A 27,303-nucleotide genomic window follows, 5' to 3' on the forward strand; every position below is an offset into this window, starting at 1 on the left:
CATTGGGAGTACAGTGAGAGGACAGGGTAACAGTGAGAGTGCTGTAATAGACAGTGTGGAGAACGTTGGGAGTACAGTGAGAGGGCAGGGTAAGAGTGACAGTGCTGTAAGAGACAGTGTGGAGAATGTAGGGAGTACAGTGAGAGGGCAGGGTAACAGTGACAGTGCTGTAAGAGACAGTATGGAGAACATTGGGAGTACAGTGAGAGGGCAGGGTAACAGTGACAGTGCTGTAATAGACAGTGTGGAGAATATTGGGAGTACAGTGAGAGGGCAGGGTAACAGTGACAGTGCTGTAAGAGACAGTGTGGAGAACGTTGGGAGTACAGTGAGAGGGCAGGGTAACAGAGAGTGCTGTAAGAGACAGTGTGGAGAACGTTGGGAGTACAGTGAGAGGGCAGGGTAACAGTGACAGTGCTGTAAGAGACAGTGTGGAGAATGTAGGGAGTACAGTGAGAGGGCAGGGTAACAGTGACAGTGCTGTAAGAGACAGTGTGGAGAACATTGGGAGTACAGTGAGAGGGCAGGGTAACAGTGACAGTGCTGTAAGAGACAGTGTGGAGAATGTAGGGAGTACAGTGAGAGGGCAGGGTAACAGTGACAGTGCTGTAAGAGACAGTGTGGAGAACATTGGGAGTACAGTGAGAGGGCAGGGTAACAGTGACAGTGCTGTAAGAGACAGTGTGGAGAACATTGGGAGTACAGTGAGAGGGCAGGGTAACAGTGACAGTGCTGTAAGAGACAGTGTGGAGAACATTGGGAGTACAGTGAGAGGGCAGGGTAACAGTGACAGTGCTGTAAGAGACAGTGTGGAGAACATTGGGAGTATAGTGAGAGGGCAGGGTAACAGTGACAGTGCTGTAAGAGACAGTGTGGAGAATGTTGGGAGTACAGTGAGAGGGCAGGGTAACAGTGACAGTGCTGTAAGAGACAGTGTGGAGAACGTTGGGAGTACAGTGAGAGGGCCGGGTAACAGTGACAGTGCTGTAAGAGACAGTGTGGAGAACATTGGGAGTACAGTGAGAGGGCAGGGTAACAGTGACAGTGCTGTAAGAGACAGTGTGGAGAACGTTGGGAGTACAGTGAGAGGGCCGGGTAACAGTGACAGTGCTGTAAGAGACAGTGTGGAGAACATTGGGAGTACAGTGAGAGGGCAGGGTAACAGTGACAGTGCTGTAATAGACAGTGTGCAGAACGTTGGGAGTACCGTGAGAGGGCAGGGTAACAGTGACAGTGCTGTAATAGACAGTGTGGAGAACGTTGGGAGTACCGTGAGAGGGCAGGGTAACAGTGACAGTGCTGTAATAGACAGTGATGAGAACGTTGGGAGTACAGTGAGAGGGCAGGGTAACAGTGACAGTGCTGTAATAGACAGTGATGAGAACGTTGGGAGTACAGTGAGAGGGCAGGGTAACAGTGACAGTGCTGTAATAGACAGTGATGAGAACGTTGGGAGTACAGTGAGAGGGCAGGGTAACAGTGACAGTGCTGTAATAGACAGTGATGAGAACGTTGGGAGTACAGTGAGAGGGCAGGGTAACAGTGACAGTGCTGTAATAGACAGTGATGAGAACGTTGGGAGTACAGTGAGAGGGCAGGGTAACAGTGACAGTGCTGTAAGAGACAGTGTGGAGAATGTAGGGAGTACAGTGAGAGGGCAGGGTAACAGTGACAGTGCTGTAATAGACAGTGTGGAGAACGTTGGGAGTACAGTTAGAGGGCAGGGTAACAGTGACAGTGCTGTAATAGACAGTGTGGAGAACATTGGGAGTACAGTGAGATGACAGGGTAACAGTGAGAGTGCTGTAATAGACAGTGTGGAGAACATTGGGAGTACAGTGAGATGACAGGGTAACAGTGAGAGTGCTGTAATAGACAGTGTGGAGAACGTTGGGAGTACAGTAAGAGGGCAGGGTAACGGTGACAGTGCTGTAAGAGACAGAGCGGAGAACGTTGGGAGTACAGTGAGATGACAGGGTAACAGTGAGAGTGCTGTAATAGACAGTGTGGAGAACATTGGGAGTACAGTGAGATGACAGGGTAACAGTGAGAGTGCTGTAATAGACAGTGTGGAGAACTTGGGAGTACAGTGAGAGGGCAGGGTAACGGTGACAGTGCTGTAAGAGACAGAGCGGAGAACATTGGGAGTACAGTGAGAGGGCAGGGTAACAGTGACAGTGCTGTAATAGACAGTGTGGAGAACATTGGGAGTACAGTTAGAGGGCAGGGTAACAGTGACAGTGCTGTAATAGACAGTGTGGAGAACATTGGGAGTACAGTGAGATGACAGGGTAACAGTGAGAGTGCTGTAATAGACAGTGTGGAGAACGTTGGGAGTACAGTAAGAGGGCCGGGTAACAGTGACAGTGCTGTAATAGACAGTGATGAGAACGTTGGGAGTACAGTGAGATGGCAGGGTAACAGTGACAGTGATGTAATAGACAGTGATGAGAACGTTGGGAGTACAGTGAGAGGGCAGGGTAACAGTGACAGTGATTTAATAGACAGTGTGGAGAACATTGGGAGTACAGTTAGAGGGCAGGGTAACAGTGACAGTGCTGTAAGAGACAGTGTGGAGAACATTGGGAGTACAGTGAGATGACAGGGTAACAGTGAGAGTGCTGTAATAGACAGTGTGGAGAACGTTGGGAGTACAGTGAGAGGGCCGGGTAACAGTGACAGTGCTGTAATAGACAGTGATGAGAACGTTGGGAGTACAGTGAGAGGGCAGGGTAACAGTGACAGTGCTGTAATAGACAGTGTGGAGAACATTGGGAGTACAGTTAGAGGGCAGGGTAAGAGTGACAGTGCTGTAAGAGACAGTGTGGAGAACATTGGGAGTACAGTGAGATGACAGGGTAACAGTGAGAGTGCTGTAATAGACAGTGTGGAGAATGTAGGGAGTACAGTTAGAGGGCAGGGTTACAGTGACAGTGATGTAAGAGACAGTGAGGAGAACGTTGGGAGTACAGTGAGAGGGCAGGGTAACAGTGACAGTGCTGTAAGAGACAGTGTGGAGAACGTTGGGAGTACAGTGAGAGGGCAGGGTAACAGTGACAGTGCTGTAAGAGACAGTGTGGAGAACGTTGGGAGTTCAGTGAGAGGGCCGGATATCAGTGAGAGTGCTGTAACAGACAGTGTGGAGAACATTGGGAGTACAGTGAGAGGGCCGGATATCAGTGAGAGTGCTGTAACAGACAGTGTGTAGAACATTGGGAGTACAGTGAGAGGGCAGGGTAACAGTGACAGTGCTGTAAGAGACAGTGTGGAGAACATTGGGAGTACAGTGAGAGGGCAGGGTAACAGTGAGAGTGCTGTAATAGACAGAGCGGAGAACATTGGGAGTACAGTGAGAGGGCAGGGTAACAGTGAGAGTGCTGTAATAGACAGAGCGGAGAACATTGGGAGTACAGTGAGAGGGCCGGGTAACAGTGACAGTGCTGTAATAGACAGAGCGGAGAACATTGGGAGTACAGTGAGAGGGCCGGGTAACAGTGAGAGTGCTGTAATAGACAGAGCGGAGAACTTTGGGAGTACAGTGAGAAGGCAGGGTAACAGTGACAGTGCTGTAAGAGACAGTGAGGAGAACATTGGGAGTACAGTGAGAGGGCAGGGTAACAGTGACAGTGCTGTAAGAGACAGTGTGGAGAACGTTGGGTGTACAGTGAGAGGGCAGGGTAACAGTGACAGTGCTGTAAGAGACAGTGTGGAGAACATTGGGAGTATAGTGAGAGGACAGGGTAAGAGTGAGAGTGCTGTAATAGACAGTGAGGAGAACGTTGGGAGTACAGTGAGAGGGCAGGGTAACAGTGACAGTGCTGTAAGAGACAGTGTGTAGAACATTGGGAGTATAGTGAGAGGACAGGGTAACAGTGAGAGTGCTGTAATAGACAGAGCGGAGAACATTGGGAGTACAGTGAGAGGGCAGGGTAACAGTGAGAGTGCTGTAATAGACAGAGCGGAGAACATTGGGAGTACAGTGAGAGGGCCGGGTAACAGTGACAGTGCTGTAATAGACAGAGCGGAGAACATTGGGAGTACAGTGAGAGGGCCGGGTAACAGTGAGAGTGCTGTAATAGACAGAGCGGAGAACTTTGGGAGTACAGTGAGAGGGCAGGGTAACAGTGACAGTGCTGTAAGAGACAGTGTGTAGAACATTGGGAGTATAGTGAGAGGACAGGGTAACAGTGAGAGTGCTGTAATAGACAGAGCGGAGAACTTTGGGAGTACAGTGAGAGGGCAGGGTAACGGTGACAGTGCTGTAAGAGACAGAGCGGAGAACATTGGGAGTACAGTGAGAGGGCAGGGTAACAGTGACAGTGCTGTAAGACAGTGTGGAGAACATTGGGAGTACAGTGAGAGGGCAGGGTAACAGTGACAGTGTTGTAAGAGACAGTGTGGAGAACATTGGGAGTACAGTGAGAGGGCTGGGTAACAGTGACAGTGCTGTAAGAGACAGTGAGGAGAACATTGGGAGTACAGTGAGAGGGCAGGGTAACAGTGACAGTGCTGTAAGAGACAGTGTGGAGAACGTTGGGAGTACAGTGAGAGGGCAGGGTAACAGTGACAGTGCTGTAAGAGACAGTGTGGAGAACATTGGGAGTACAGTGAGAGGGCCGGGTAACAGTGACAGTGATGTAAGAGACAGTGAGGAGAACGTTGGGAGTACAGTGAGAGGGCAGGGTAACAGTGACAGTGCTGTAATAGACAGTGTGGAGAACGTTTGGAGTACAGTGAGAGGGCAGGGTAACAGTGACAGTGCTGTAAGAGACAGTGTGGAGAACGTTGGGAGTACAGTGAGAGGGCAGGGTAACAGTGACAGTGCTGTAAGAGACAGTGTGGAGAACGTTGGGTGTACAGTGAGAGGGCAGGGTAAGAGTGAGAGTGCTGTAATAGACAGTGAGGAGAACATTGGGAGTACAGTGAGAGGGCAGGGTAACAGTGACAGTGCTGTAAGAGACAGTGTGGAGAACATTGGGAGAATAGTGAGAGGACAGGGTAACAGTGACAGTGCTGTAATAGACAGAGCGGAGAACTTTGGGAGTACAGTGAGAGGGCAGGGTAACGGTGACAGTGCTGTAAGAGACAGAGCGGAGAACATTGGGAGTACAGTGAGAGGGCCGGGTAACGGTGACAGTGCTGTAAGAGACAGTGTGGAGAACGTTGGGAGTACAGTGAGAGGGCAGGGTAACAGTGACAGTGCTGTAAGAGACAGTGTGGAGAACGTTGGGAGTACAGTGAGAGGGCAGGGTAACAGTGACAGTGCTGTAAGAGACAGTGAGGAGAACATTGGGAGTACATTGAGAGGGCAGGGTAACAGTGACAGTGCTGTAAGAGACAGTATGTAGTAACACTTAGAGCACAGTAAGAGGTTGCCTACTGTCCCTTACAGATGTGTCCTCATACACCAAGGGGGTCTATGTACTAAGCAGTGTTAGGAGATAAAGTGAACGGAGATAATGTACCAGCCAATCAGCTCCTAACTGTCATTTTTCAAACACAGGCTGTGAGATGGCAGTTAGGAGCTGATTGGCTGCTACCTTATCACCGTTCACTTTATCTACTAACACAGCTGAGGAAAAAGACCCCTTAGTGTCTATACTCCATACGGTAGAAGACGCCCAGTGCGCCTTAGACGCTTCGAGAGGAGTAGCGCCCTGTATACTTTTTTATGTTTTGCGTATTTTTCGCATTGCAGAGTCATCGATAACCTGCTCTCAGTGTACCATGGATTCCGGCCTGCGGCTTTAACTAACGGAAGTGGGCGTGAGGAAAAGCCGCATCGGATCCTTTTTGCCCAGATTCAGGCGCAGTCACACAGATGTACAAGTTTGGGATATCACAGTGGTCTGCGTTCACTAGCAAAGCAGTTTTATTTGTGCATATTGGACGCACTGTTTGAGTGATAAATCGCTGGGCACAGCCAGGTCGCCCGGGACGTAATGTGCCGAGAGGGGTTAATTGGTGCAATTTGAGCAGCAGTGTACGAGGGCACAGGAGCATTCTCAGGCTAGGAAGATTTGCCCCTTACATGTTACAGTTCTTACATCTCTCCTTCTCTCTGAGCTCTAGAACTTAGTAATCATTGCAGAGGAGGATTTTCCGAAGCAAATAGAAAATAAAAAGTTGCCAATAGCCGTGCAGAATTCGCGCGTACATCCCCCGTGCTTAGTGAAAGTCTATTTGTTGGTGCTCAGAGCCAAATCTGTTTGCATTGGTCAAGTTTAGCAGAAGATATGTCGTCAGTCTAAAGTTAGAATTTCCGTAAAATATGAAAATATCTGATGTTACAGGATTGTAAAACCTTGGAGTGTTCCCGCTCAGTCACGTCGGGATTGGATGTAGCGACAGCGACAAAGGGCCTGATTCAGAGCCACTCGTAAGCGGCCACTCCTTCGCTCCGAGCGATGTTTGCCCAACTGTGCATGCATACGGATCGTAATACGCATGTGCGAACCAGTCAGTGCGGTCGAAATTCATGTGCTTGCAAAATAGCGAATGCCTGCTAATTTGAGTGACAGGAGGAGGCGTATGTGGGTGGTATCAGGGGAAGGTGCTTGAAAACGGGGAGGGGAGATCAGAACGCAGGCGTGCTTAAAGGTCAAAACGGGCGTTTTATGGGTGTGCATAATTAATACAGCAGTGTCACTGACCACGTCACTGGGTTATTTTATAGCCAGAACTGCACGCAACATTGTGGTAGCAAAAACCAACCACAAGAATAGCGAGCAGTTCATACGCTGGTCGATCTACTCGATTAATCTAATAAATAGTGGACATGACATAGGATGCGAGCGGCCAGGGGGCGTAGTTTCCCAAAAAACGACCGCAAGTTTTGTTCGCTCGTTCAGACCTAGAGGCGTGAACAGACCGCAAACAGCGAACGGTTCATTTGAATAGCCACCCCTATTTTCAGGACGAGCGAGCGCTAATTGCGTCCGGCTCTGAATCAGGCCCAAAGTCTCTCTGTCATTTATTGTCACATATCAGCAATTTGAGTAAAGCGATAAACTTTCATTTAACCAATATTCTAGTATTATCAATAAAGTGACAATTTTGGCAACTCTATTACCCTGTTGTGTTAGTGACTTTATAGGATTCGTTGACGATATTTACATAAATCTGCATATTATTTACATAGTCCAGGACAAGTATATAGAAATTTCTACGTTCCTTATATCCAAACAACAACTCTACTGACATCACAAAATGTTTTTGTCTTTTATGTCACTGGGTGTTGGATGGAATTATCCCAGCAGCGCCGTCTGGAGAAACGCCTCGTTCACACAGACTTGCGTCTCTTGCCAAACACGTTGTTGATCAGTTTCGCCATCGACTTTGATCCGCTTGGTCTCCTTTTCTCTTTGATCTTCATATTTAAGAGAATGTTTCTAATGATGGTTGTGAACATGGCGACAATTTCTTGGCACTGTTCTGCCGCAGACATCTCATAAAACTGGCATCTATGTTCTAGTGCCACCTTCTGCCCTTCTTCCCAGGGCACTTTTCTAATGTGGCACAGGTCCTGCTTGTTACCAATTAGGAACACAACGGCCTCAATATCTCTGTAACAGGAAACAGGACAGGATTAGGTGATACCTAATGGTTGCACTTTGGGATGGGGCACTTTGGGGCAGGATAGGCTTGCACTTTTTGATGGGGGCACTTTGGGGCAGGATAGGCTTGCACTTTGGGATGGGGCACTTTGGGGCAGGATAGGCCTGCACTTTGGGATGGGGCACTTTGGGGCAGGATAGGCTTGCACTTTTTGATGGGGGCACTTTGGGGCAGGATAGGCTTGCACTTTGGGATGGGGCACTTTGGGGCAGGATAGACCTGCACTTGGGGATGGCGGCACTTTGGGGCAGGATAGGCTTGCACTTTGGGTTGGGGGCACTTTGGGGCAGGATAGGCTTGCACTTTGGGTTGGGGGCACTTTGGGGCAGGATAGTCTTGCACTTTGGGATGGGGGCACTTTGGGGCAGGATAGGCCTGCACTTGGGGATGGGGCACTTTGGGGCAGGATAGGACTGCACTTTGGGTTGGGGGCACTTTGGGGCAGGATAGTCTTGCACTTTGGGATGGGGGCACTTTGGGGCAGGATAGGCTTGCACTTTGGGATGGGAGCTCTTTGGGGCAGGATAGGCCTGGACTTTGGGTTGGGGGCACTTTGGGGCAGGATAGGCTTGCACTTTGGGATGGGAGCACTTTGGGGCAGGATAGGCTTGCACTTTTGGATGGGGCACTTTGGGGCAGGATAGGCTTGCACTTTGGGATGGGGCACTTTGGGGCAGGATAGGCCTGCACTTTGGGATGGGGCACTTTGGGGCAGGATAGGCTTGCACTTTTTGATGGGGGCACTTTGGGGCAGGATAGGCTTGCACTTTGGGATGGGGCACTTTGGGGCAGGATAGACCTGCACTTGGGGATGGCGGCACTTTGGGGCAGGATAGGCCTGCACTTTGGGTTGGGGGCACTTTGGGGCAGGATAGGTTTGCACTTTGGGTTGGGGGCACTTTGGGGCAGGATAGTCTTGCACTTTGGGATGGGGGCACTTTGGGGCAGGATAGGCCTGCACTTGGGGATGGGGCACTTTGGGGCAGGATAGGACTGCACTTTGGGTTGGGGGCACTTTGGGGCAGGATAGTCTTGCACTTTGGGATGGGGGCACTTTGGGGCAGGATAGGCTTGCACTTTGGGATGGGAGCACTTTGGGGCAGGATAGGCCTGCACTTTGGGTTGGGGGCACTTTGGGGCAGGATAGGCTTGCACTTTGGGATGGGGGCACTTTGGGGCAGGATAGGCTTGCACTTTGGGATGGGAGCACTTTGGGGCAGGATAGGCTTGCACTTTGGGATGGGGCACTTTGGGGCAGGATAGTCTTGCACTTTTGGATGGGGCACTTTGGGGCAGGATAGGCTTGCACTTTGGGATGGGGCACTTTGGGGCAGGATAGGCTTGCACTTTGGGATGGGGCACTTTGGGGCAGGATAGGCTTGCACTTTGGTATGGGGCACTTTGAGGCAGGATAGGCTTGCACTTTTGGATGGGGGCACTTTGGGGCAGGATAGGCTTGCACTTTGAGATGGTGCACTTTGGGGCAGGATAGGCCTGCACTTTGGGTTGGGGGCACTTTGGGGCAGGATAGTCTTGCACTTTGGGATGGGGGCACTTTGGGGCAGGATAGGCTTGCACTTTTGGGATGGGAGCACTTTGGGGCAGGATAGGCTTGCACTTTGGGATGGGGCACTTTGGGGCAGGATAGGCTTGCACTTTTGGATGGGGGCACTTTGGGGCAGGATAGGCTTGCACTTTGGGATGGGGCACTTTGGGGCAGGATAGGCCTGCACTTTGGGTTGGGGGCACTTAGGGGCCGGATAGGCCTGCACTTTGGGATGGGGGCACTTTGGGGCAGGATAGGCTTGCACTTTGGGATGGGGGCACTTTGGGGCAGGATAGGCCTGCACTTTGGGTTGGGGGCACTTTGGGGCAGGATAGGCTTGCACTTTGGGATGGGGGCACTTTGGGGCAGGATAGGCTTGCACTTTGGGATGGGAGCACTTTGGGGCAGGATAGGCTTGCACTTTGGGATGGGGCACTTTGGGGCAGGATAGGCTTGCACTTTTGGATGGGGCACTTTGGGGCAGGATAGGCTTGCACTTTGGGATGGGGAACTTTGGGGCAGGATAGGCCTGCACTTTGGGTTGGGGGCACTTTGGGGCAGGATAGGCTTGCACTTTGGGATGGGGGAACTTTGGGGCAGGATAGGCTTGCACTTTGGGATGGGAGCACTTTGGGGCAGGATAGGATTGCACTTTGGGATGGGGCACTTTGGGGCAGGATAGGCTTGCACTTTGGGATGGGGCACTTTGGGGCAGGATAGGCTTGCACTTTTGGATGGGGCACTTTGGGGCAGGATAGGCCTGCACTTTGGGATGGGGGCACTTTGGGGCAGGATAGGCCTGCACTTTGGGTTGGGGGCACTTTGGGGCAGGATAGGCTTGCACTTTGGGATGGGGGCACTTTGGGGCAGGATAGGCTTGCACTTTGGGATGGGAGCACTTTGGGGCAGGATAGGCTTGCACTTTGGGATGGGGCACTTTGGGGCAGGATAGGCTTGCACTTTTGGATGGGGGCACTTTGGGGCAGGATAGGCTTGCACTTTGGGATGGGGAACTTTGGGGCAGGATAGGCCTGCACTTTGGGTTGGGGGCACTTTGGGGCAGGATAGGCTTGCACTTTGGGATGGGGGCACTTTGGGATGGGAGCACTTTGGGGCAGGATAGGCTTGCACTTTGGGATGGGGCACTTTGGGGCAGGATAGGCTTGCACTTTTGGATGGGGGCACTTTGGGGCAGGATAGGCTTGCACTTTGGGATGGGGAACTTTGGGGCAGGATAGGCCTGCACTTTGGGTTGGGGGCACTTTGGGGCAGGATAGGCTTGCACTTTGGGATGGGGCACTTTGGGGCAGGATAGGCTTGCACTTTGGGATGGGAGCACTTTGGGGCAGGATAGGCTTGCACTTTGGGATGGGAGCACTTTGGGGCAGGATAGGCTTGCACTTTGGGATGGGGCACTTTGGGGCAGGATAGGCTTGCACTTTTGGATGGGGGCACTTTGGGGCAGGATAGGCTTGCACTTGGGGATGGGGGCACTTTGGGGCAGGATAGGCTTGCACTTTCTGACACATGAATTTGCGACATAGGGCCTGATTCGGCATTGCACGTAAGTGATTCAGCATTGCCTCACAAGCCACCGTCCACCAACATGACTGATGGTCGCGATGGTTATCCCAGCCTGCAATGTTGGTAGCAGTGCTGGGATCGCAAATGCAGCAGGGGGTGTCAGACAGGGGGTGTCATACGGGGGGTGTCAGATGGGGGGTGTCATACAGGGGGTGTCAGATGGGGGGTGTCATACAGGGGGTGTCATACAGTGGGTGTCAGTTGGGGGGTGTCATACAGGGGGTGTCATACGGGGGGTGTCAGACTTCTGCTGCATTGCATATTTACAAGGAAAGATTTGCTGCTTATGGCGGTGTTGCAGTTCCGTCCTGTGCTGCGTTGGGTAGGTAACGGGGTGGTTAGAGAAACGTAGCGTGTCTGACCAGTTACACGCCATTTCATGTGCATGTATAAATGAGCCGTTGCCATCTCCCTCGCAGCATGAGAGCGCTCTGCGTGTGAGAGTGACGCAGTGTGTGAGACAGGTCAGAGCTGACGTACTAGCTATGCGGCTGCCGGATCTGCGTCGATGTTCCCGATGATTACGCTGGTGCGTGGCATTGGATGCAGATGAGATGGCAGCAGTGGGCGTCCTATGCTCGGGAAAGCTTTGGAAACATTAGCATATAGTAGTTTCGCAGCCGTATTCTGCATGAAATTGCAGCTGCGATTTCATTAGTGTAAATCTCTGAATCATGCCCTGAATGTATAAAGCTGCGCAATGCGCCATCATGGCTGCCAGTACCTCTTAGCGGCCCGGAAGTGTGTCTCCCGCAGGCTGTAGACCAACGTCTTGGCAAATATAAAGGACGGTCTGTGACTGATGTCATACACCACCAGGAACCCGTCCGCTCTGCTCAGCTCCTCGCTCAGGGGCAACGTTTTATTTGGCTGAAACAGACAGTAACAGAAATAATACTCAGTATAGTAAATCTGTATATGGGTATTGGGAAAACCGTTGTTTTTATAATAAGGATCCATTTCTTGCTAGTATAGTCATGTCTAAGCACTACATTGACGAAATACTGATTGTATGGCGCGGAACGGAAGAAGATTTTTTTACATTTATGGACCAACTTACTGTGATGAATTCAATCTAAGTTTCACAGCAAACTATCAGGAACAAGAGATCGTTTTCTTGGATCTAGTGCTAGACGCCCAACAATGCTATAATAATGACAGTGGAAAAGAAATAATGACATCCCAGTACATAGTGATAACTATCCCGATTTTAAAACCGGTCATTACATTGAGTGGAAAAAGAATCTTCCGTTTGTGCAGCTTGTTTGAGACGGAAATGTAACACTTTGGAAAAGTTTGACGAACAGTCCAGTATACAGTATATATGTATCACGGTTATCCACTAACCCTTATTAATTCAGCTGCTGAAAGAGCGAGAGGTCTGAATAGACACAATATGATCTAATATAAAGTAAAGAGAAAAATAAGGATGAAGATGCTAAATATAACATGCAGGGTCCTTTGTCACTCAGTATATATATAGAGATATAGGGAAAGCCATTTCTAAGTATTGGTACGTTATTATATGGACCCAGTCTTGTCTCCATGTATTTCAGAAAGACCAGGGTTAGTGTTTAGGAGAGGAAAAACTTTCAAAAACTATTTGGCGCCCAGGACTTTACCTGTAGTTTGAGAAGATCAACAAAATAATTTTTTAAAAACTGGTAACGAGTATTTTATATGCAGAGGATGTAAAGTTTGTCCCCATGGTCTCAAGGGAAAGAAAACTTTCAGAGGAGATAAAGGAAAAGACTATAAAGTTTAAGGGTTTATAAATTGTAATAACACCCGCGTAGTTTATATACTCGCATGTGGGTGTGGGAAGAAATATATTGGACAGACTAAAAGGGCTCGTAAGATACAAATTCTAGAGCATATGAGAAATATCAAGAATGCAGAACAGCAGGGATGGGCAACCTCAGGCCCGGGGTCCGTATAAGACCCCCGGAATCATCAGTCTGGTCCTCTGAGCTTCTCTCAGCTAGCCTCATCTGGCTATCACCTAGAATGTCACCTGCAGACAGAATCTATGCAGCAGTGCCACCTGGAGAGTCCTTAGGACGCCTCAGACGGTCCCACCGCTGCCCATACAGCTCCCCGGAGCATCCTCAGGATGCTCCAGGCATTGCTGTAATCACCGGCGATTGTGGCTACGCCACGTATGACATCACATGGAGGGGGCGTGGCCTGCACCGGCCCTGCGAATGATGTTATATATATCAAAATGGCCCTCGTCAGAAAAAAGATTCCTCACCCCTACAATAGAGAATCACAGACCCCAGACATTTCTAATTGTGTCATCCTAGTAACCCTCAGACATTAAATTCATGGGACTGGAACATGTAACAACAGACCAAAAAGTTGGTGATAGACTCAATTTGTTGTTAAAAAGAGAAACATATTAGATCCTCACACTAAACACTAAATACTTTACATCCCCACAGACTAAATGAAGGATTTGCGATTACACCTCGTTTTTATAAATGTATAAATTTCTACGTTCATGTCTCTGTATTTTATATTTCATTTTTATCTTGATGTTTTATCATAGTTTTTAATATGTGTAAAACATGGTGTGATAGAAGGACTGTGTCTTTGGTTTTATGGACAGTATGCTTCATCTTTGTGTTTAGTAACAATAAATGCATTTTGCGCAGCAGTGTGGATAACAAAATGTTATAATTTTTTTCTTTTTAAATAATCTGGTCATATATTATCTGTATTAATGTAAAAACACAATTATGTCAGCAGAATTGCAACTTTCACTGCAATGTGAATAATATACAGAATATTGTGTTATTTTTTGTATACAACAGCAATTGGTATTTTGTATCAGTGTAAAGAAACAATGACTGCAGAGGGCATTAATGATGTAATTGCCTGGGGTAGAACTGCCCGATTTATACGGACACCGGTGAGCATCCAGCCAGCGCTCTTGTGAAGTCTGGATGGTGAGATGCATAGGGGCTTGGCTTGGCGCTTGGCACTTGGCGCTTGCCTTTGGTAATCAGCACCATGTTCTGTGTACCTGCGGTGGTCTGACCGCTAAACGTTAGTACGTGCTTTGTGTACCCTGTTGTATGATTGCTTTGTGTTTGATGCACGATGTTATGTGGTATATTATACAGTGTATGTACTGAGTATAGGCCTTCCTACCCCTATGTCTGTCTGTAATTACCCAGTTTTCTTCTATTAATGTCTCCAGTTGTGAAGCGCAACAGATTATGCTGCACTATATAACAAAGGAAAGCAACAACATTCAGCGGTATAAGTGCTGACCACACCCGGCGCTTAATTGGAATAATTAAAACTCAGTGTTTGCTGCAAGTAATAAGGGTTTAGTTAGAACCCTGGAGACCGCAGTCTAAACACTGTAAGTGATAACAATGAGATATATATATATAGAAATGAGGTTTGCTGTCTGTTAATAAAGAGGAAGCTACAATAAATTGAAAAAATGTTATACATACTGTATATATATATCACAAATCAGTCACTGGACATACAACGAACGACAATAAAACTGAATGGAATCAGGTTACTTAGGGCTCTATTTACTACAATCCGCATATTGAATGCGGATTGTAGTGTGATATCACCGAGTGAATTCGCATTGCCAATATCACAGGGATTTACTATAAATCCCTTGCAGGGACAGAGCTTGCGATAAAGCTCTGTCCCTGCGGATCGCATCCGCACTCTAGTTTCGGTATTTTCGGAAAAAATACCGCGACTAAGAGCTTGCACATGCGCCGACCCACCGTCGCTGCTACCCCCCACTGACGCTTATCCCCGCCCCCGTGATCGCAGACCCCCGCGACCCCCCCTCCCGCCCCCACGACCCCCCCCTCCCTTCATTACACTTACCTGCATCCTCCTGGCCTCCGGTGATCTTCTCCAGGCTTCCCGATCAGGTGATCTCCCATACTGCACTGGGGCCCGATCACCTGATGCCCGGGCCGCAGTGCACTATGGGAGACCAGCTGACTGGAGAGGAGCCATCACCGGAGGCCCGATCACCGGTCCCTGGATTCAGGTAAGTAAAAAAAAAATGTTTACTTTTTTTACAGCAATCAGCTTGCGGTCTGCTTAGACCACACAGCTGATTACTGGTACCGGCTCCCGCCTCTGCTCTCCCCATTAGAGTAGAGTGGGAGCCCAGTAACCGGGGGAGACCCTGGATAACGCCACCTCCAGGTGGCGTTATTATCACAGGGCTTCCCCCGGTATTTTTTTACAATTTATTTTTAGTAACTATGGTCGGATCACATTTCCCATTACAATTATGGGAAATGCGATCTGCTTTACTAAAAATAAGTGATACTTAGGGGTTGGAGTAGAATTTTACTAATTCTACTCCAATTGCCCTGTAATAACTATAGGTGAAACTAAAATAATGTGAAAAGGGTGTGAAAACACAAAACAGCCTTTATCACTTTATTTTAGTAAAAATAATGTTAATAAATAGATCCCTTAGTCTCAATTGAGATCTCTCTATGGGCTCTATTTATTAACATTATTTTTACTAAAAATACCTAAAAAGGTTTGCGTTTACGATTGCACAAAATGATTGACAGGTTGTCAGCATTTGGGGGTGGTAACGGGGTGGCTAAGTAAACACAGGTGTGCCAGGACCGCTTGAATGCTGTTTAAGTTTTGTGCATTAATCAGCAATTACAATCTCCTTTGTAGCATGACAGCATTTCAGGAGAGACTCAGGGGCCGATTCAGACCCGGACGCTAAGCCGCGAGACAGGTCAGACTTCACTCAGAAGCTGCGTGGCTGCCCGGTCTGCACCGATATTCCCGATGTTTACGTTGGTGCACGACGTCAGATGGAGAGGAGAAGCAGCAGTGCGTGTCCCTATGGTTGGGTAAGCTATAGAAGACATTAGCATATTTTCACTAATGCAATCAATAAGAGATCATGATTGCTGTAGCGTAAATCTCAGAATCAGGCCTAAGTGCGTCTTAGGTTTATTCTGCTCATAAGACCCTTATCCTCATAAGTTTCTTGCAGGGCTACCCAAATGTCCTTTGCGGATGCTTTCCCATTGATGGTGGAATATACTTGCTGTTCTACTGCTAAGCCAATGATTCCAGTGGCTCTATCTACCTCATCAGGATTTGGGTTGTCTCCTGGATCAATCGTGACATTCCACAGCTTCTCATACTGTAACTGCATTTCTATGATGCACAAGAGTAGTTCTCTGAGCTTTTGAATTCTATGAAGCTCATACTTGTGCTTGGAGTATACCTTTTCACCTTCAATAAGAAGTTGTAATCCTGTTGAACATGTCCTCTGCAGCCGCAGTGCTGGGTTCATAACCTATTGACAGATGCCTACACATTGGTAGGTGCATAGCGCAAGTGAGCAAGGAGGTTAGTTCACATGTTGATTGCAAACCAGAGTAGGTTTTATTGAAGATAACAGGATACATGTGATAGAAGATAAGCAGTAGTCAACATGATAAGGCAGCAATTTATATTGGGCTAAGTACTGTACAGCTGTACAGCACTGTGAGGCTCCAATAACACAGCGATAGACTTGGGCACATGCACATCCTTTTATAGAGCCAAGTAAACAAGTCTTGCACATGCAGTCTAATTAACCTGACCTTTAAGTCTGGTGACTCATGTTATTGTGGCTAATGAGTCATGGGCAATAACAGTTAAGAGACAGCTTGTAGCATTTAATCATTTAGCTACATGTCAACAGCTACTGATTGTCTGGGAGCACCTCGATCTCTCCCACTGACACTATTACTACTATTAGTGTGACTGCTGTGATCTCTTCACATCAGATATTTGCTTACAGTCCACATCAGGAAAGCAGATTCCCATTCGATATTTTTATGAATGAAATCGTTGGAATTAAAATCTGCATCATTTTTATGCCTGAGTTCCTGGCACAAACTGCATGAAGCCATTAGTGTTATACAGACAGAAGGGTATATAAATACATAGAGGACTTAAAAGAAGTGCCGCCAAGGGTTAATATGAGGACATTGATAAGACGAGTAGTATTTTTTAAGCCTGTTGGAGTCTGTACGTGCATTTGTGGTCTGGGTTGGTGTAATGTATGTTATCATGCCTGCCACAATCATATACTTCTAATGACAGGCCGGGATTTATGTGTATGTGCATAAGGATGTTGCCTTACGCATGCTTTATATAATGTATATTATACCCATATGGCAGACAGTAATGGCTCAGCCCCATCGTCCAGTTCTGCTCAATTCTTTCTACCGTGTGCTGTGGGGACTGGGAGACATTATGGGCGCGACACAGGGGCCTGGCTCAGAGCAGAACGCATCTTTTGGCGGTCACCTTTCGGTGACTTTATGCTTATGCGGCTATAATGCCCTCCCCTGGTGTATGTCCGTGTGTATAAATGTGCCAGGACTGAGATGCCCACTGCCAGCATCCATCAGAACTCGCACCAGTCCCATGGCAGCTGCAGATCTATCCATCTGTGTACGGCCCCCAATATGAATGATGAAGAGTCTGTTTCTGCAACGTGACAGCGCCACGCCCATAACATGCCCATAAAACGCCCATAAGATGAACCATCTCTGTCCGCCACCTCCCAGTCGCAGCATGGCACTTTTCCAAGACATTTCTTATACTATATGTCTCAAACTCAGCCATGCCTTTCTGCGTACACACTGTGTGGCACAGGCGGTGTAGGATTTTTGGGGTGATTTTCGCACATGTACAATACAAAAAATCTCTCACCTATGTGACATGGTCATTGCTGGTGACTCTGATTCAGGCTCACAATGTGCAGAATTCACTCCCAAGTGCTCAACATGGCAGAGATTTCACTGCCGGGGACAGCCACACATTGCCGAGTGTCGGGGACAGCCACACATTGCCGAGTGTCGGGGACAGCCACACATTGCCGAGTGCCGGGGACAGCCACACATTGCCGAGTGCCGGGGACAGCCACACATTGCCCGAGTGCCGGGGACAGCTGCACATTGCCGAGTGCCGGGGACAGCCACACATTGCCTGAGTGCCGGGGACAGCCACACATTGCCCTGAGTGCCGTGGACAGCCACACATTGCCGAGTGCCGGGGACAGCCACACATTGCCGAGTGCCGGGGACAGCCACACATTGCCCGAGTGCCGGGGACAGCCGCACATTGCCGAGTGCCGGGGACAGCCGCACATTGCTTGAGTGCCGGGGACAGCCACACATTGCCCTGAGTGCCGTGGACAGCCACACATTGCCGAGTGCCGTGGACAGCCGCACATTGCCCTGAGTGCCGGGAATAGCCGCACATTGCCCTGAGTGCCGGGGGCAGCCACACATTGCCCTGAGTGCCGGGGACAGCCACACATTGCCTGAGTGCCGGGGACAGCCGCACATTGCCCTGAGTACCGGGGACAGCCGCACATTGCTCTGAGAGCCGGAGACAGCCCCACATTGCCCTGAGTGCCAGGGACAGCCACACATTGCCTGAGTGCCGGGGACAGCCACACATTGCAGAGTGCCGGGGACAGCCACACATTGCCCTGAGTGCCGGGGACAGCCACACATTGCCCTGAGTGCCGGGGACAGCCACACATTGCCCTGAGTGCCGGGGACAGCCACACATTGCTGAGTGCCGGGGACAGCCACACATTGCCCGAGTGCCGGGGACAGCCACACATTATATTATTAGAGGTCACCTCTATGTTACCTGAGAACACGGGTCATAGATCTCCAGATTTGTTACTCTCCCATCCACAGTCATCTGCTTTGTATATATACACTCTGGTAAAGAGATGAGAATGTCAGACGTAACATAAACCTGAAACCAACTCAGCATTACATGGATTGCCATTCTGTCCCCAAGGTAAGCATGGTACATATATATATATATATATATATGTTTAAAGCACTGCGGAATATGTGTGCGCTATATAAATAACTGGTAATATATATATATATATATATATATTATATATATATATATATATATATAGCATTCCCTCAGTGTCCCGTAGTGTATGTATATAATTAGGGTGTGCAGTCCAAGCCCCCTCCCCCTTTTTAAATATAGAAACATTATAGCAAAAAATGCTACTGAGTAATAATAAGATTACAGAACATATTCTGATTAAAATTACAATCGTAATATAATATATACGTTGCATGTGTCATGTAGGGCAATATTTTATATACAGAAATATTTTATATATGTTTTTGTATACCAGTATTAAATAATGTCTGTATTGCAGGGCTGTGATGCTGTGTGTATTGCAGGGCTGTGATGCTGTGTGTATTGCAGGGCTGTGCTGCTGTGTGTATTGCAGGGCTGTGATGTGTGTACTGCAGGGCTGTGATGCTGTGTGTATTGCAGGGCTGTGATGCTGTGTGTATTGCAGGACTGTGATGCTGTGTGTATTGCAGGGCTGTGTTGCTGTGTGTATTGCAGGGCTGTGCTGCTGTGTGTATTGCAGGGCTGTGCTGCTGTGTGTATTGCAGGGCTGTGCTGCTGTGTGTATTGCAGGGCTGTGATGCTGTGTGTATTGCAGGGCTGTGATGCTGTGTGTATTGGAGGGCTGTGATGCTGTGTGTATTGCAGGGCTGTGATGCTGTGTGTATTGTAGGGCTGTGGTGCTGTGTGTATTGCGGGGCTGTGGTGCTGTGTGTATTGCGGGGCTGTGATGCTGTGTGTATTGAAGGGCTGTGATGCTCTGTGTATTGCAGGGCTGTGATGCTGTGCGTATTGCAGGGCTGTGCTGCTGTGCGTATTGCAGGGCTGTGCTGCTGTGCGTATTGCAGGGCTGTGCTGCTGTGCGTATTGCAGGGCTGTGATGCTGTGTGTATTGCGGGGCTGTGCTGCTGTGTGTATTGCAGGGCAGTGACGCTGTGTGTATTGCAGGGCAGTGACGCTGTGTGTATTGCAGGGCTGTGACGCTGTGTGTATTGCAGGGCTGTGCTGCTGTGTGTATTGCAGGGGTGTGATGTGTGTATTGTAGGGCTGTGCTGCTGTGTGTATTGCAGGGGTGTGCTGCTGTGTGTATTGCAGGGCTGTGATGCTGTATGTATTGCAGGGCTGTGATGCTGTGTGTATTGCGGGCTGTGATGCTGTGTGCATTGAGGGGCTGTGATGCTGTGTGTATTGCAGGGCTGTGCTGCGGTGTGTATTGCAGGGCTGTGATGCTGTGTGTATTGCGGGCTGTGATGCTGTGTGTATTGCAGGGCTGTGATGCTGTGTGTATTGCAGGGCTGTGATGCTGTGTGTATTGCGGGCTGTGATGCTGTGTGTATTGCAGGGCTGTGATGCTGTGTGTATTGCAGGGCTGTGCTGCGGTGTGTATTGCAGGGCTGTGATGCGGTGTGTATTGCAGGGCTGTGATGTGTGTATTGCAGGGCTGTGCTGCTGTGTGTTTTGGAGGGCTGTGATGCTGTGTGTAATGCAGGGCTGTGATGTGTGTATTGCAGGGCTGTGCTGCTGTGTGTTTTGGAGGGCTGTGATGCTGTGTGTATTGCAGGGCTGTGATGCTGTGTGTATTGCAGGGCTGTGATGTGTGTATTGCAGGGCTGTGCTGCTGTGTTGCTGTGTGTATTGCAGGGCTGTGCTGCTGTGTGTATTGTAGGGCTGTGATGCTGTGTGTATTGCAGGACTGTGATGCTGTGTGTATTGCAGGGCTGTGATGTGTGTATTGCAGGGCTGTGCTGCTGTGTGTATTGCAGGGCTGTGATGCTGTGTGTATTGCAGAGCTGTGCTGCTGTGTGTATTGCAGGGCTGTGATGCTGTGTGTATTGCAGGACTGTGATGCTGTGTGTATTGCAGGGCTGTGATGTGTGTGTTGTAGGGCTGCGCTGTTGTGTGTATTGCAGGGCTGCGCTGCTGTGTGTATTGCAGGGCTGTGATGTGTGTATTGAAGGGCTGTGCTGTGTGTATTGCAGGGGTGTGATGCTGTGTGTATTGCATGGCTGTAATGGGTGTATTGCATGGCTGTAATGTGTGTATTGCAGGGCTGTGATGCTGTGTGTATTGCAGGGCTGTGATGCTGTGTGTGTATTACAGGGCTGTGGTGCTGTGTGTATTGCAGTGCTGTGATGCTGTGTGTATTGCAGGACTGTGATGCTTTGTGTATTGCAGGGCTGTGATGCTGTGTGTATTGCAGGGCTGTGATGCTGTGTGTATTGCAGGGCTGTGCTGCTGTGTGTATTGCAGGGCTGTGATGATGTGTGTATTGCAGGACTGTGATGCTGTGTGTATTGCAGGGCTGTGATGTGTGTATTGTAGGGCTGTGCTGCTGTGTGTATTGCAGGGCTGTGATGCTGTGCGTATTGCAGGGCTGTGATCCTGTGTGTATTGCAGGACTGTGATGCTGTGTGTATTGCAGGGCTGTGATGTGTGTATTGTAGGGCTGTGCTGCTGTGCGTATTGCAAGGCTGTGATGCTGTGTGTATTGCAGGACTGTGATGCTGTGTGTATTGCAGGGCTGTGATGTGCGTATTGCAGGGCTGTGATGCTGTGCATATTGCAGGGCTGTGATGCTGTGTGTATTGCAGGGCTGTGATGCTGTGTGTATTGCAGGACTGTGATGCTGTGTGTATTGCAGGGCTGGGATGTGTGTATTGCAGGGCTGTGCTGCTGTGCATATTGCAGGGCTGTGATGCTGTGCGTATTGCAGGGCTGTGATGCTGTGTGTATTGCAGGGCTGTGGTGCTGTGTGTATTGCAGGACTGTGATGCTGTGTGTATTGCAGGGTTGTGATGCTGTGTGTATTGCAGGACTGTGATGCTGTGTGTATTGCAGGGCTGTGATGTGTGTATTGTAGGGCTGTGCTGCTGTGTGTATTGCAGGGCTGCGCTGCTGTGTGTATTGCAGGGCTGTGATGTGTGTATTGAAGGGCTGTGCTGTGTGTATTGCATGGCTGTAATGGGTGTATTGCATGGCTGTAATGGGTGTATTGCAGGGCTGTGATGCTGTGTGTATTGCATGGCTGTAATGGGTGTATTGCATGGCTGTGTGTATTGCAGGGCTGTGATGCTGTGTGTATAGCAGGGCTGTGATGCTGTGTGTATTGCAGGGTTGTGCTGCTGTGTGTATTGCAGGGTTGTGATGTGTGTATTGAAGGGCTGTGCTGTGTGTATTGCATGGCTGTAATGGGTGTATTGCATGGCTGTGATGCTGTGTGTATTGCATGGCTGTAATGGGTGTATTGCATGGCTGTGATGCTGTGTGTATTGCATGGCTGTAATGTGTGTATTGCAGTGCTGTGATGCTGTGTGTATTGCATGGCTGTAATGGGTGTATTGCATGGCTGTGTGTATTGCAGGGCTGTGATGCTCTGCGTATTGCGGTGCTGTGATGCTGTGCGTATTGCGGGGCTGTGATGCTGTGCGTATTGCGGGGCTGTGATGCTGTGCGTATTGCGGGGCTGTGCTGCTTTGCGTATTGCGGGGCTGTGATGCTCTGCGTATTGCGGGGCTGTGATGCTTTGCGTATTGCAGGGCTGTGATGCTTTGTGTATTGCAGGGCTGTGATGCTGTGCGTATTGCAGGGCTGTGATGCTGTGCGTATTGCAGGGCTGGGCTGCTGTGCGTATTGCAGGGCTGTGGTGCTGTGCGTATTGCAGGGCTGTGGTGCTGTGCGTATTGCAGGACTGTGATGCTGTGTGTATTGCAGGGCTGTGATGTGTGTATTGCAGGGCTGTGATGTGTGTATTGCAGGGCTGTGCTGCTGTGCGTATTGCAGGGCTGTGATGCTGTGTGTATTGCAGGGCTGTGGTGCTGTGTGTATTGCAGGGCTGTGATGCTGTGTGTATTGCAGGACTGTGATGCTGTGTGTATTGCAGGGCTGTGATGTGTGTATTGCAGGGCTGGGCTGCTGTGTGTATTGCAGGGCTGTGCTGCTGTGTGTATTGCAGGGCTGTGATGTGTGTATTGAAGGGCTGTGCTGTGTGTATTGCATGGCTGTAATGGGTGTATTGCATGGCTGTAATGTGTGTATTGCAGGGCTGTGATGCTGTGTGTATTGCAGGGCTGTGCTGTGTGTATTGGAGGGCTGTGATGCTTTGTGTATTGCAGGGCTGTGATGCTTTGTGTATTGCAGGGCTGTGATGCTGTGTGTATTGGAGGGCTGTGCTGCTGTGTGTATTGCAGGGCTGTGATGCTGTGTGTATTGCAGGACTGTGATGCTGTGTGTATTGCAGGGCTGTGATGTGTGTATTGCAGGGCTTTGCTGCTGTGTGTATTGCAGGGCTGTGCTGCTGTGTGTATTGCAGGGCTGTGATGCTGTGTGTATTGCAGGACTGTGATGCTGTGTGTATTGCAGGGCTGTGATGTGTGTATTGTAGGGCTGTGCTGCTGTGCGTATTGCAGGGCTGTGATGCTCTGCGCATTGCAGGGCTGTGGTGCTGTGTGTATTGCAGGGCTGTGGTGCTGTGTGCATTGCAGGGCTGTGATGCTGTGTGTATTGCAGGGCTGTGATGCTGTGTGTATTGCTGGACTGTGATGCTGTGTGTATTGCAGGGCTGTGATGTGTGTATTGCAGGGCTGCGCTGCTGTGTGTATTGCAGGGCTGTGATGCTGTGTGTATTGCAGGACTGTGATGCTGTGTGTATTGCAGGGCTGTGTTGCTGTGTGTATTGCAGGGCTGTGCTGCTGTGTGTATTGCAGGGCTGTGCTGCTGTGTGTATTGCAGGGCTGTGCTGCTGTGTGTATTGGAGGGCTGTGATGCTGTGTGTATTGGAGGGCTGTGATGCTGTGTGTATTGCAGGGCTGTGATGCTGTGTGTATTGTAGGGCTGTGGTGCTGTGCGTATTGCGGGGCTGTGGTGCTGTGTGTATTGCGGGGCTGTGATGCTGTGTGTATTGAAGGGCTGTGATGCTCTGTATTGCAGGGCTGTGATGCTGTGCGTATTGCAGGGCTGTGCTGCTGTGCGTATTGCAGGGCTGTGCTGCTGTGCGTATTGCAGGGCTGTGCTGCTGTGCGTATTGCAGGGCTGTGATGCTGTGTGTATTGCGGGGCTGTGCTGCTGTGTGTATTGCAGGGCAGTGACGCTGTGTGTATTGCAGGGCTGTGCTTTGTGTATTGCAGGGCTGTGACGCTGTGTGTATTGCAGGGCTGTGCTGCTGTGTGTATTGCAGGGGTGTGATGTGTGTATTGTAGGGCTGTGCTGCTGTGTGTATTGCAGGGGTGTGCTGCTGTGTGTATTGCAGGGCTGTGATGCTGTATGTATTGCAGGGCTGTGATGCTGTGTGTATTGCGGGCTGTGATGCTGTGTGCATTGAGGGGCTGTGCTGCTGTGTGTATTGCAGGGCTGTGCTGCGGTGTGTATTGCAGGGCTGTGATGCTGTGTGTATTGCGGGCTGTGATGCTGTGTGTATTGCAGGGCTGTGATGCTGTGTGTATTGCAGGGCTGTGATGCTGTGTGTATTGCGGGCTGTGATGCTGTGTGTATTGCAGGGCTGTGATGCTGTGTGTATTGCAGGGCTGTGCTGCGGTGTGTATTGCAGGGCTGTGATGCTGTGTGTATTGCAGGGCTGTGATGTGTGTATTGCAGGGCTGTGCTGCTGTGTGTTTTGGAGGGCTGTGATGCTGTGTGTAATGCAGGGCTGTGATGTGTGTATTGCAGGGCTGTGCTGCTGTGTGTTTTGGAGGGCTGTGATGCTGTGTGTATTGCAGGGCTGTGATGCTGTGTGTATTGCAGGGCTGTGATGTGTGTATTGCAGGGCTGTGCTGCTGTGTTGCTGTGTGTATTGCAGGGCTGTGCTGCTGTGTGTATTGTAGGGCTGTGATGCTGTGTGTATTGCAGGACTGTGATGCTGTGTGTATTGCAGGGCTGTGATGTGTGTATTGCAGGGCTGTGCTGCTGTGTGTATTGCAGGGCTGTGATGCTGTGTGTATTGCAGAGCTGTGCTGCTGTGTGTATTGCAGGGCTGTGATGCTGTGTGTATTGCAGGACTGTGATGCTGTGTGTATTGCAGGGCTGTGATGTGTGTGTTGTAGGGCTGCGCTGTTGTGTGTATTGCAGGGCTGCGCTGCTGTGTGTATTGCAGGGCTGTGATGTGTGTATTGAAGGGCTGTGCTGTGTGTATTGCAGGGGTGTGATGCTGTGTGTATTGCATGGCTGTAATGGGTGTATTGCATGGCTGTAATGTGTGTATTGCAGGGCTGTGATGCTGTGTGTATTGCAGGGCTGTAATGCTGTGTGTGTATTACAGGGCTGTGGTGCTGTGTGTATTGCAGTGCTGTGATGCTGTGTGTATTGCAGGACTGTGATGCTGTGTGTATTGCAAGGCTGTGATGCTGTGTGTATTGCAGGGCTGTGATGCTGTGTGTATTGCAGGGCTGTGCTGCTGTGTGTATTGCAGGGCTGTGATGATGTGTGTATTGCAGGACTGTGATGCTGTGTGTATTGCAGGGCTGTGATGTGTGTATTGTAGGGCTGTGCTGCTGTGTGTATTGCAGGGCTGTGATGCTGTGCGTATTGCAGGGCTGTGATGCTGTGTGTATTGCAGGACTGTGATGCTGTGTGTATTGCAGGGCTGTGATGTGTGTATTGTAGGGCTGTGCTGCTGTGCGTATTGCAAGGCTGTGATGCTGTGTGTATTGCAGGACTGTGATGCTGTGTGTATTGCAGGGCTGTGATGTGCGTATTGCAGGGCTGTGATGCTGTGCATATTGCAGGGCTGTGATGCTGTGTGTATTGCAGGGCTGTGATGCTGTGTGTATTGCAGGACTGTGATGCTGTGTGTATTGCAGGGCTGTGATGTGTGTATTGCAGGGCTGTGCTGCTGTGCATATTGCAGGGCTGTGATGCTGTGCGTATTGCAGGGCTGTGATGCTGTGTGTATTGCAGGGCTGTGGTGCTGTGTGTATTGCAGGACTGTGATGCTGTGTGTATTGCAGGGCTGTGATGCTGTGTGTATTGCAGGACTGTAATGCTGTGTGTATTGCAGGGCTGTGATGTGTGTATTGTAGGGCTGTGCTGCTGTGTGTATTGCAGGGCTGCGCTGCTGTGTGTATTGCAGGGCTGTGATGTGTGTATTGAAGGGCTGTGCTGTGTGTATTGCATGGCTGTAATGGGTGTATTGCATGGCTGTAATGGGTGTATTGCAGGGCTGTGATGCTGTGTGTATTGCATGGCTGTAATGGGTGTATTGCATGGCTGTGTGTATTGCAGGGCTGTGATGCTGTGTGTATAGCAGGGCTGTGATGCTGTGTGTATTGCAGGGTTGTGCTGCTGTGTGTATTGCAGGGTTGTGATGTGTGTATTGAAGGGCTGTGATGCTGTGTGTATTGCAGGACTGTGATGCTGTGTGTATTGCAGGGCTGTGCTGTGTGTATTGCATGGCTGTAATGGGTGTATTGCATGGCTGTGATGCTGTGTGTATTGCATGGCTGTAATGGGTGTATTGCATGGCTGTGATGCTGTGTGTATTGCATGGCTGTAATGTGTGTATTGCAGTGCTGTGATGCTGTGTGTATTGCATGGCTGTAATGGGTGTATTGCATGGCTGTGTGTATTGCAGGGCTGTGATGCTCTGCGTATTGCGGTGCTGTGATGCTGTGCGTATTGCGGGGCTGTGATGCTGTGCGTATTGCGGGGCTGTGATGCTGTGCGTATTGCGGGGCTGTGCTGCTTTGCGTATTGCGGGGCTGTGATGCTGTGCGTATTGCGGGGCTGTGATGCTTTGCGTATTGCGGGGCTGTGATGCTGTGCGTATTGCTGGACTGTGATGCTGTGCGTATTGCAGGGCTGTGCTGCTGTGCGTATTGCAGGGCTGTGCTGCTGTGCGTATTGCAGGGCTGTGGTGCTGTGCGTATTGCAGGGCTGTGGTGCTGTGCGTATTGCAGGACTGTGCTGCTGTGCGTATTGCAGGGCTGTGCTGCTGTGCGTATTGCAGGGCTGTGATGCTGTGCGTATTGCAGGGCTGTGATGCTGTGTGTATTGCAGGGCTGTGGTGCTGTGTGTATTGCAGGGCTGTGATGCTGTGTGTATTGCAGGACTGTGATGCTGTGTGTATTGCAGGGCTGTGAAGTGTGTATTGTAGGGCTGCGCTGCTGTGTGTATTGCAGGGCTGCGCTGCTGTGTGTATTGCAGGGCTGTGATGTGTGTATTGAAGGGCTGTGATGCTGTGTGTATTGCAGGGCTGTGCTGTGTGTATTGGAGGGCTGTGATGCTTTGTGTATTGCAGGGCTGTGATGCTGTGTGTATTGGAGGGATGTGATGCTTTGTGTATTGCAGGGCTGTGATGCTTTGTGTATTGCAGGGCTGTGATGCTGTGTGTATTGGAGGGCTGTGATGCTGTGTGTATTGCAGGACTGTGATGCTGTGTGTATTGCAGGGCTGTGCTGTGTGTATTGCATGGCTGTAATGGGTGTATTGCATGGCTGTGATGCTGTGTGTATTGCATGGCTGTAATGGGTGTATTGCATGGCTGTGATGCTGTGTGTTTTGCATGGCTGTAATGTGTGTATTGCATGGCTGTAATGGGTGTATTGCATGGCTGTGTGTATTGCGGGGCTTTGATGCTGTGGTTATTGCGGGGCTGTGATGCTGTGCGTATTGCAGGGCTGTGATGCTGTGCGTATTGC

At 49.8% G+C, this 27,303-nt stretch overlaps 1 protein-coding gene across 1 annotated transcript in view; it reads right to left on the bottom strand.

The window, feature by feature from the left end:
• Positions 1-7,282: 7,282 nt before the first annotated feature.
• The window catches only part of RERGL (RERG like), a 35,285-nt gene continuing 15,264 nt past the window's right edge, over positions 7,283-27,303 (bottom strand). Inside the window, exons 3-5 of the mRNA XM_088462350.1 lie at positions 18,437-18,510; positions 11,472-11,617; positions 7,283-7,565 (exon numbers count right to left, since the gene is read on the bottom strand). Coding sequence (XP_088318476.1) covers positions 7,283-7,565; positions 11,472-11,617; positions 18,437-18,510 — 503 coding nt within the window. The remainder of the gene's footprint in view (positions 7,566-11,471; positions 11,618-18,436; positions 18,511-27,303) is intronic.

Source organism: Taudactylus pleione, unplaced genomic scaffold (assembly GCF_031769625.1).
Source record: "Taudactylus pleione unplaced genomic scaffold, aTauple2 ptg001198l, whole genome shotgun sequence".
NCBI lineage: Eukaryota > Metazoa > Chordata > Amphibia > Anura > Myobatrachidae > Taudactylus > Taudactylus pleione.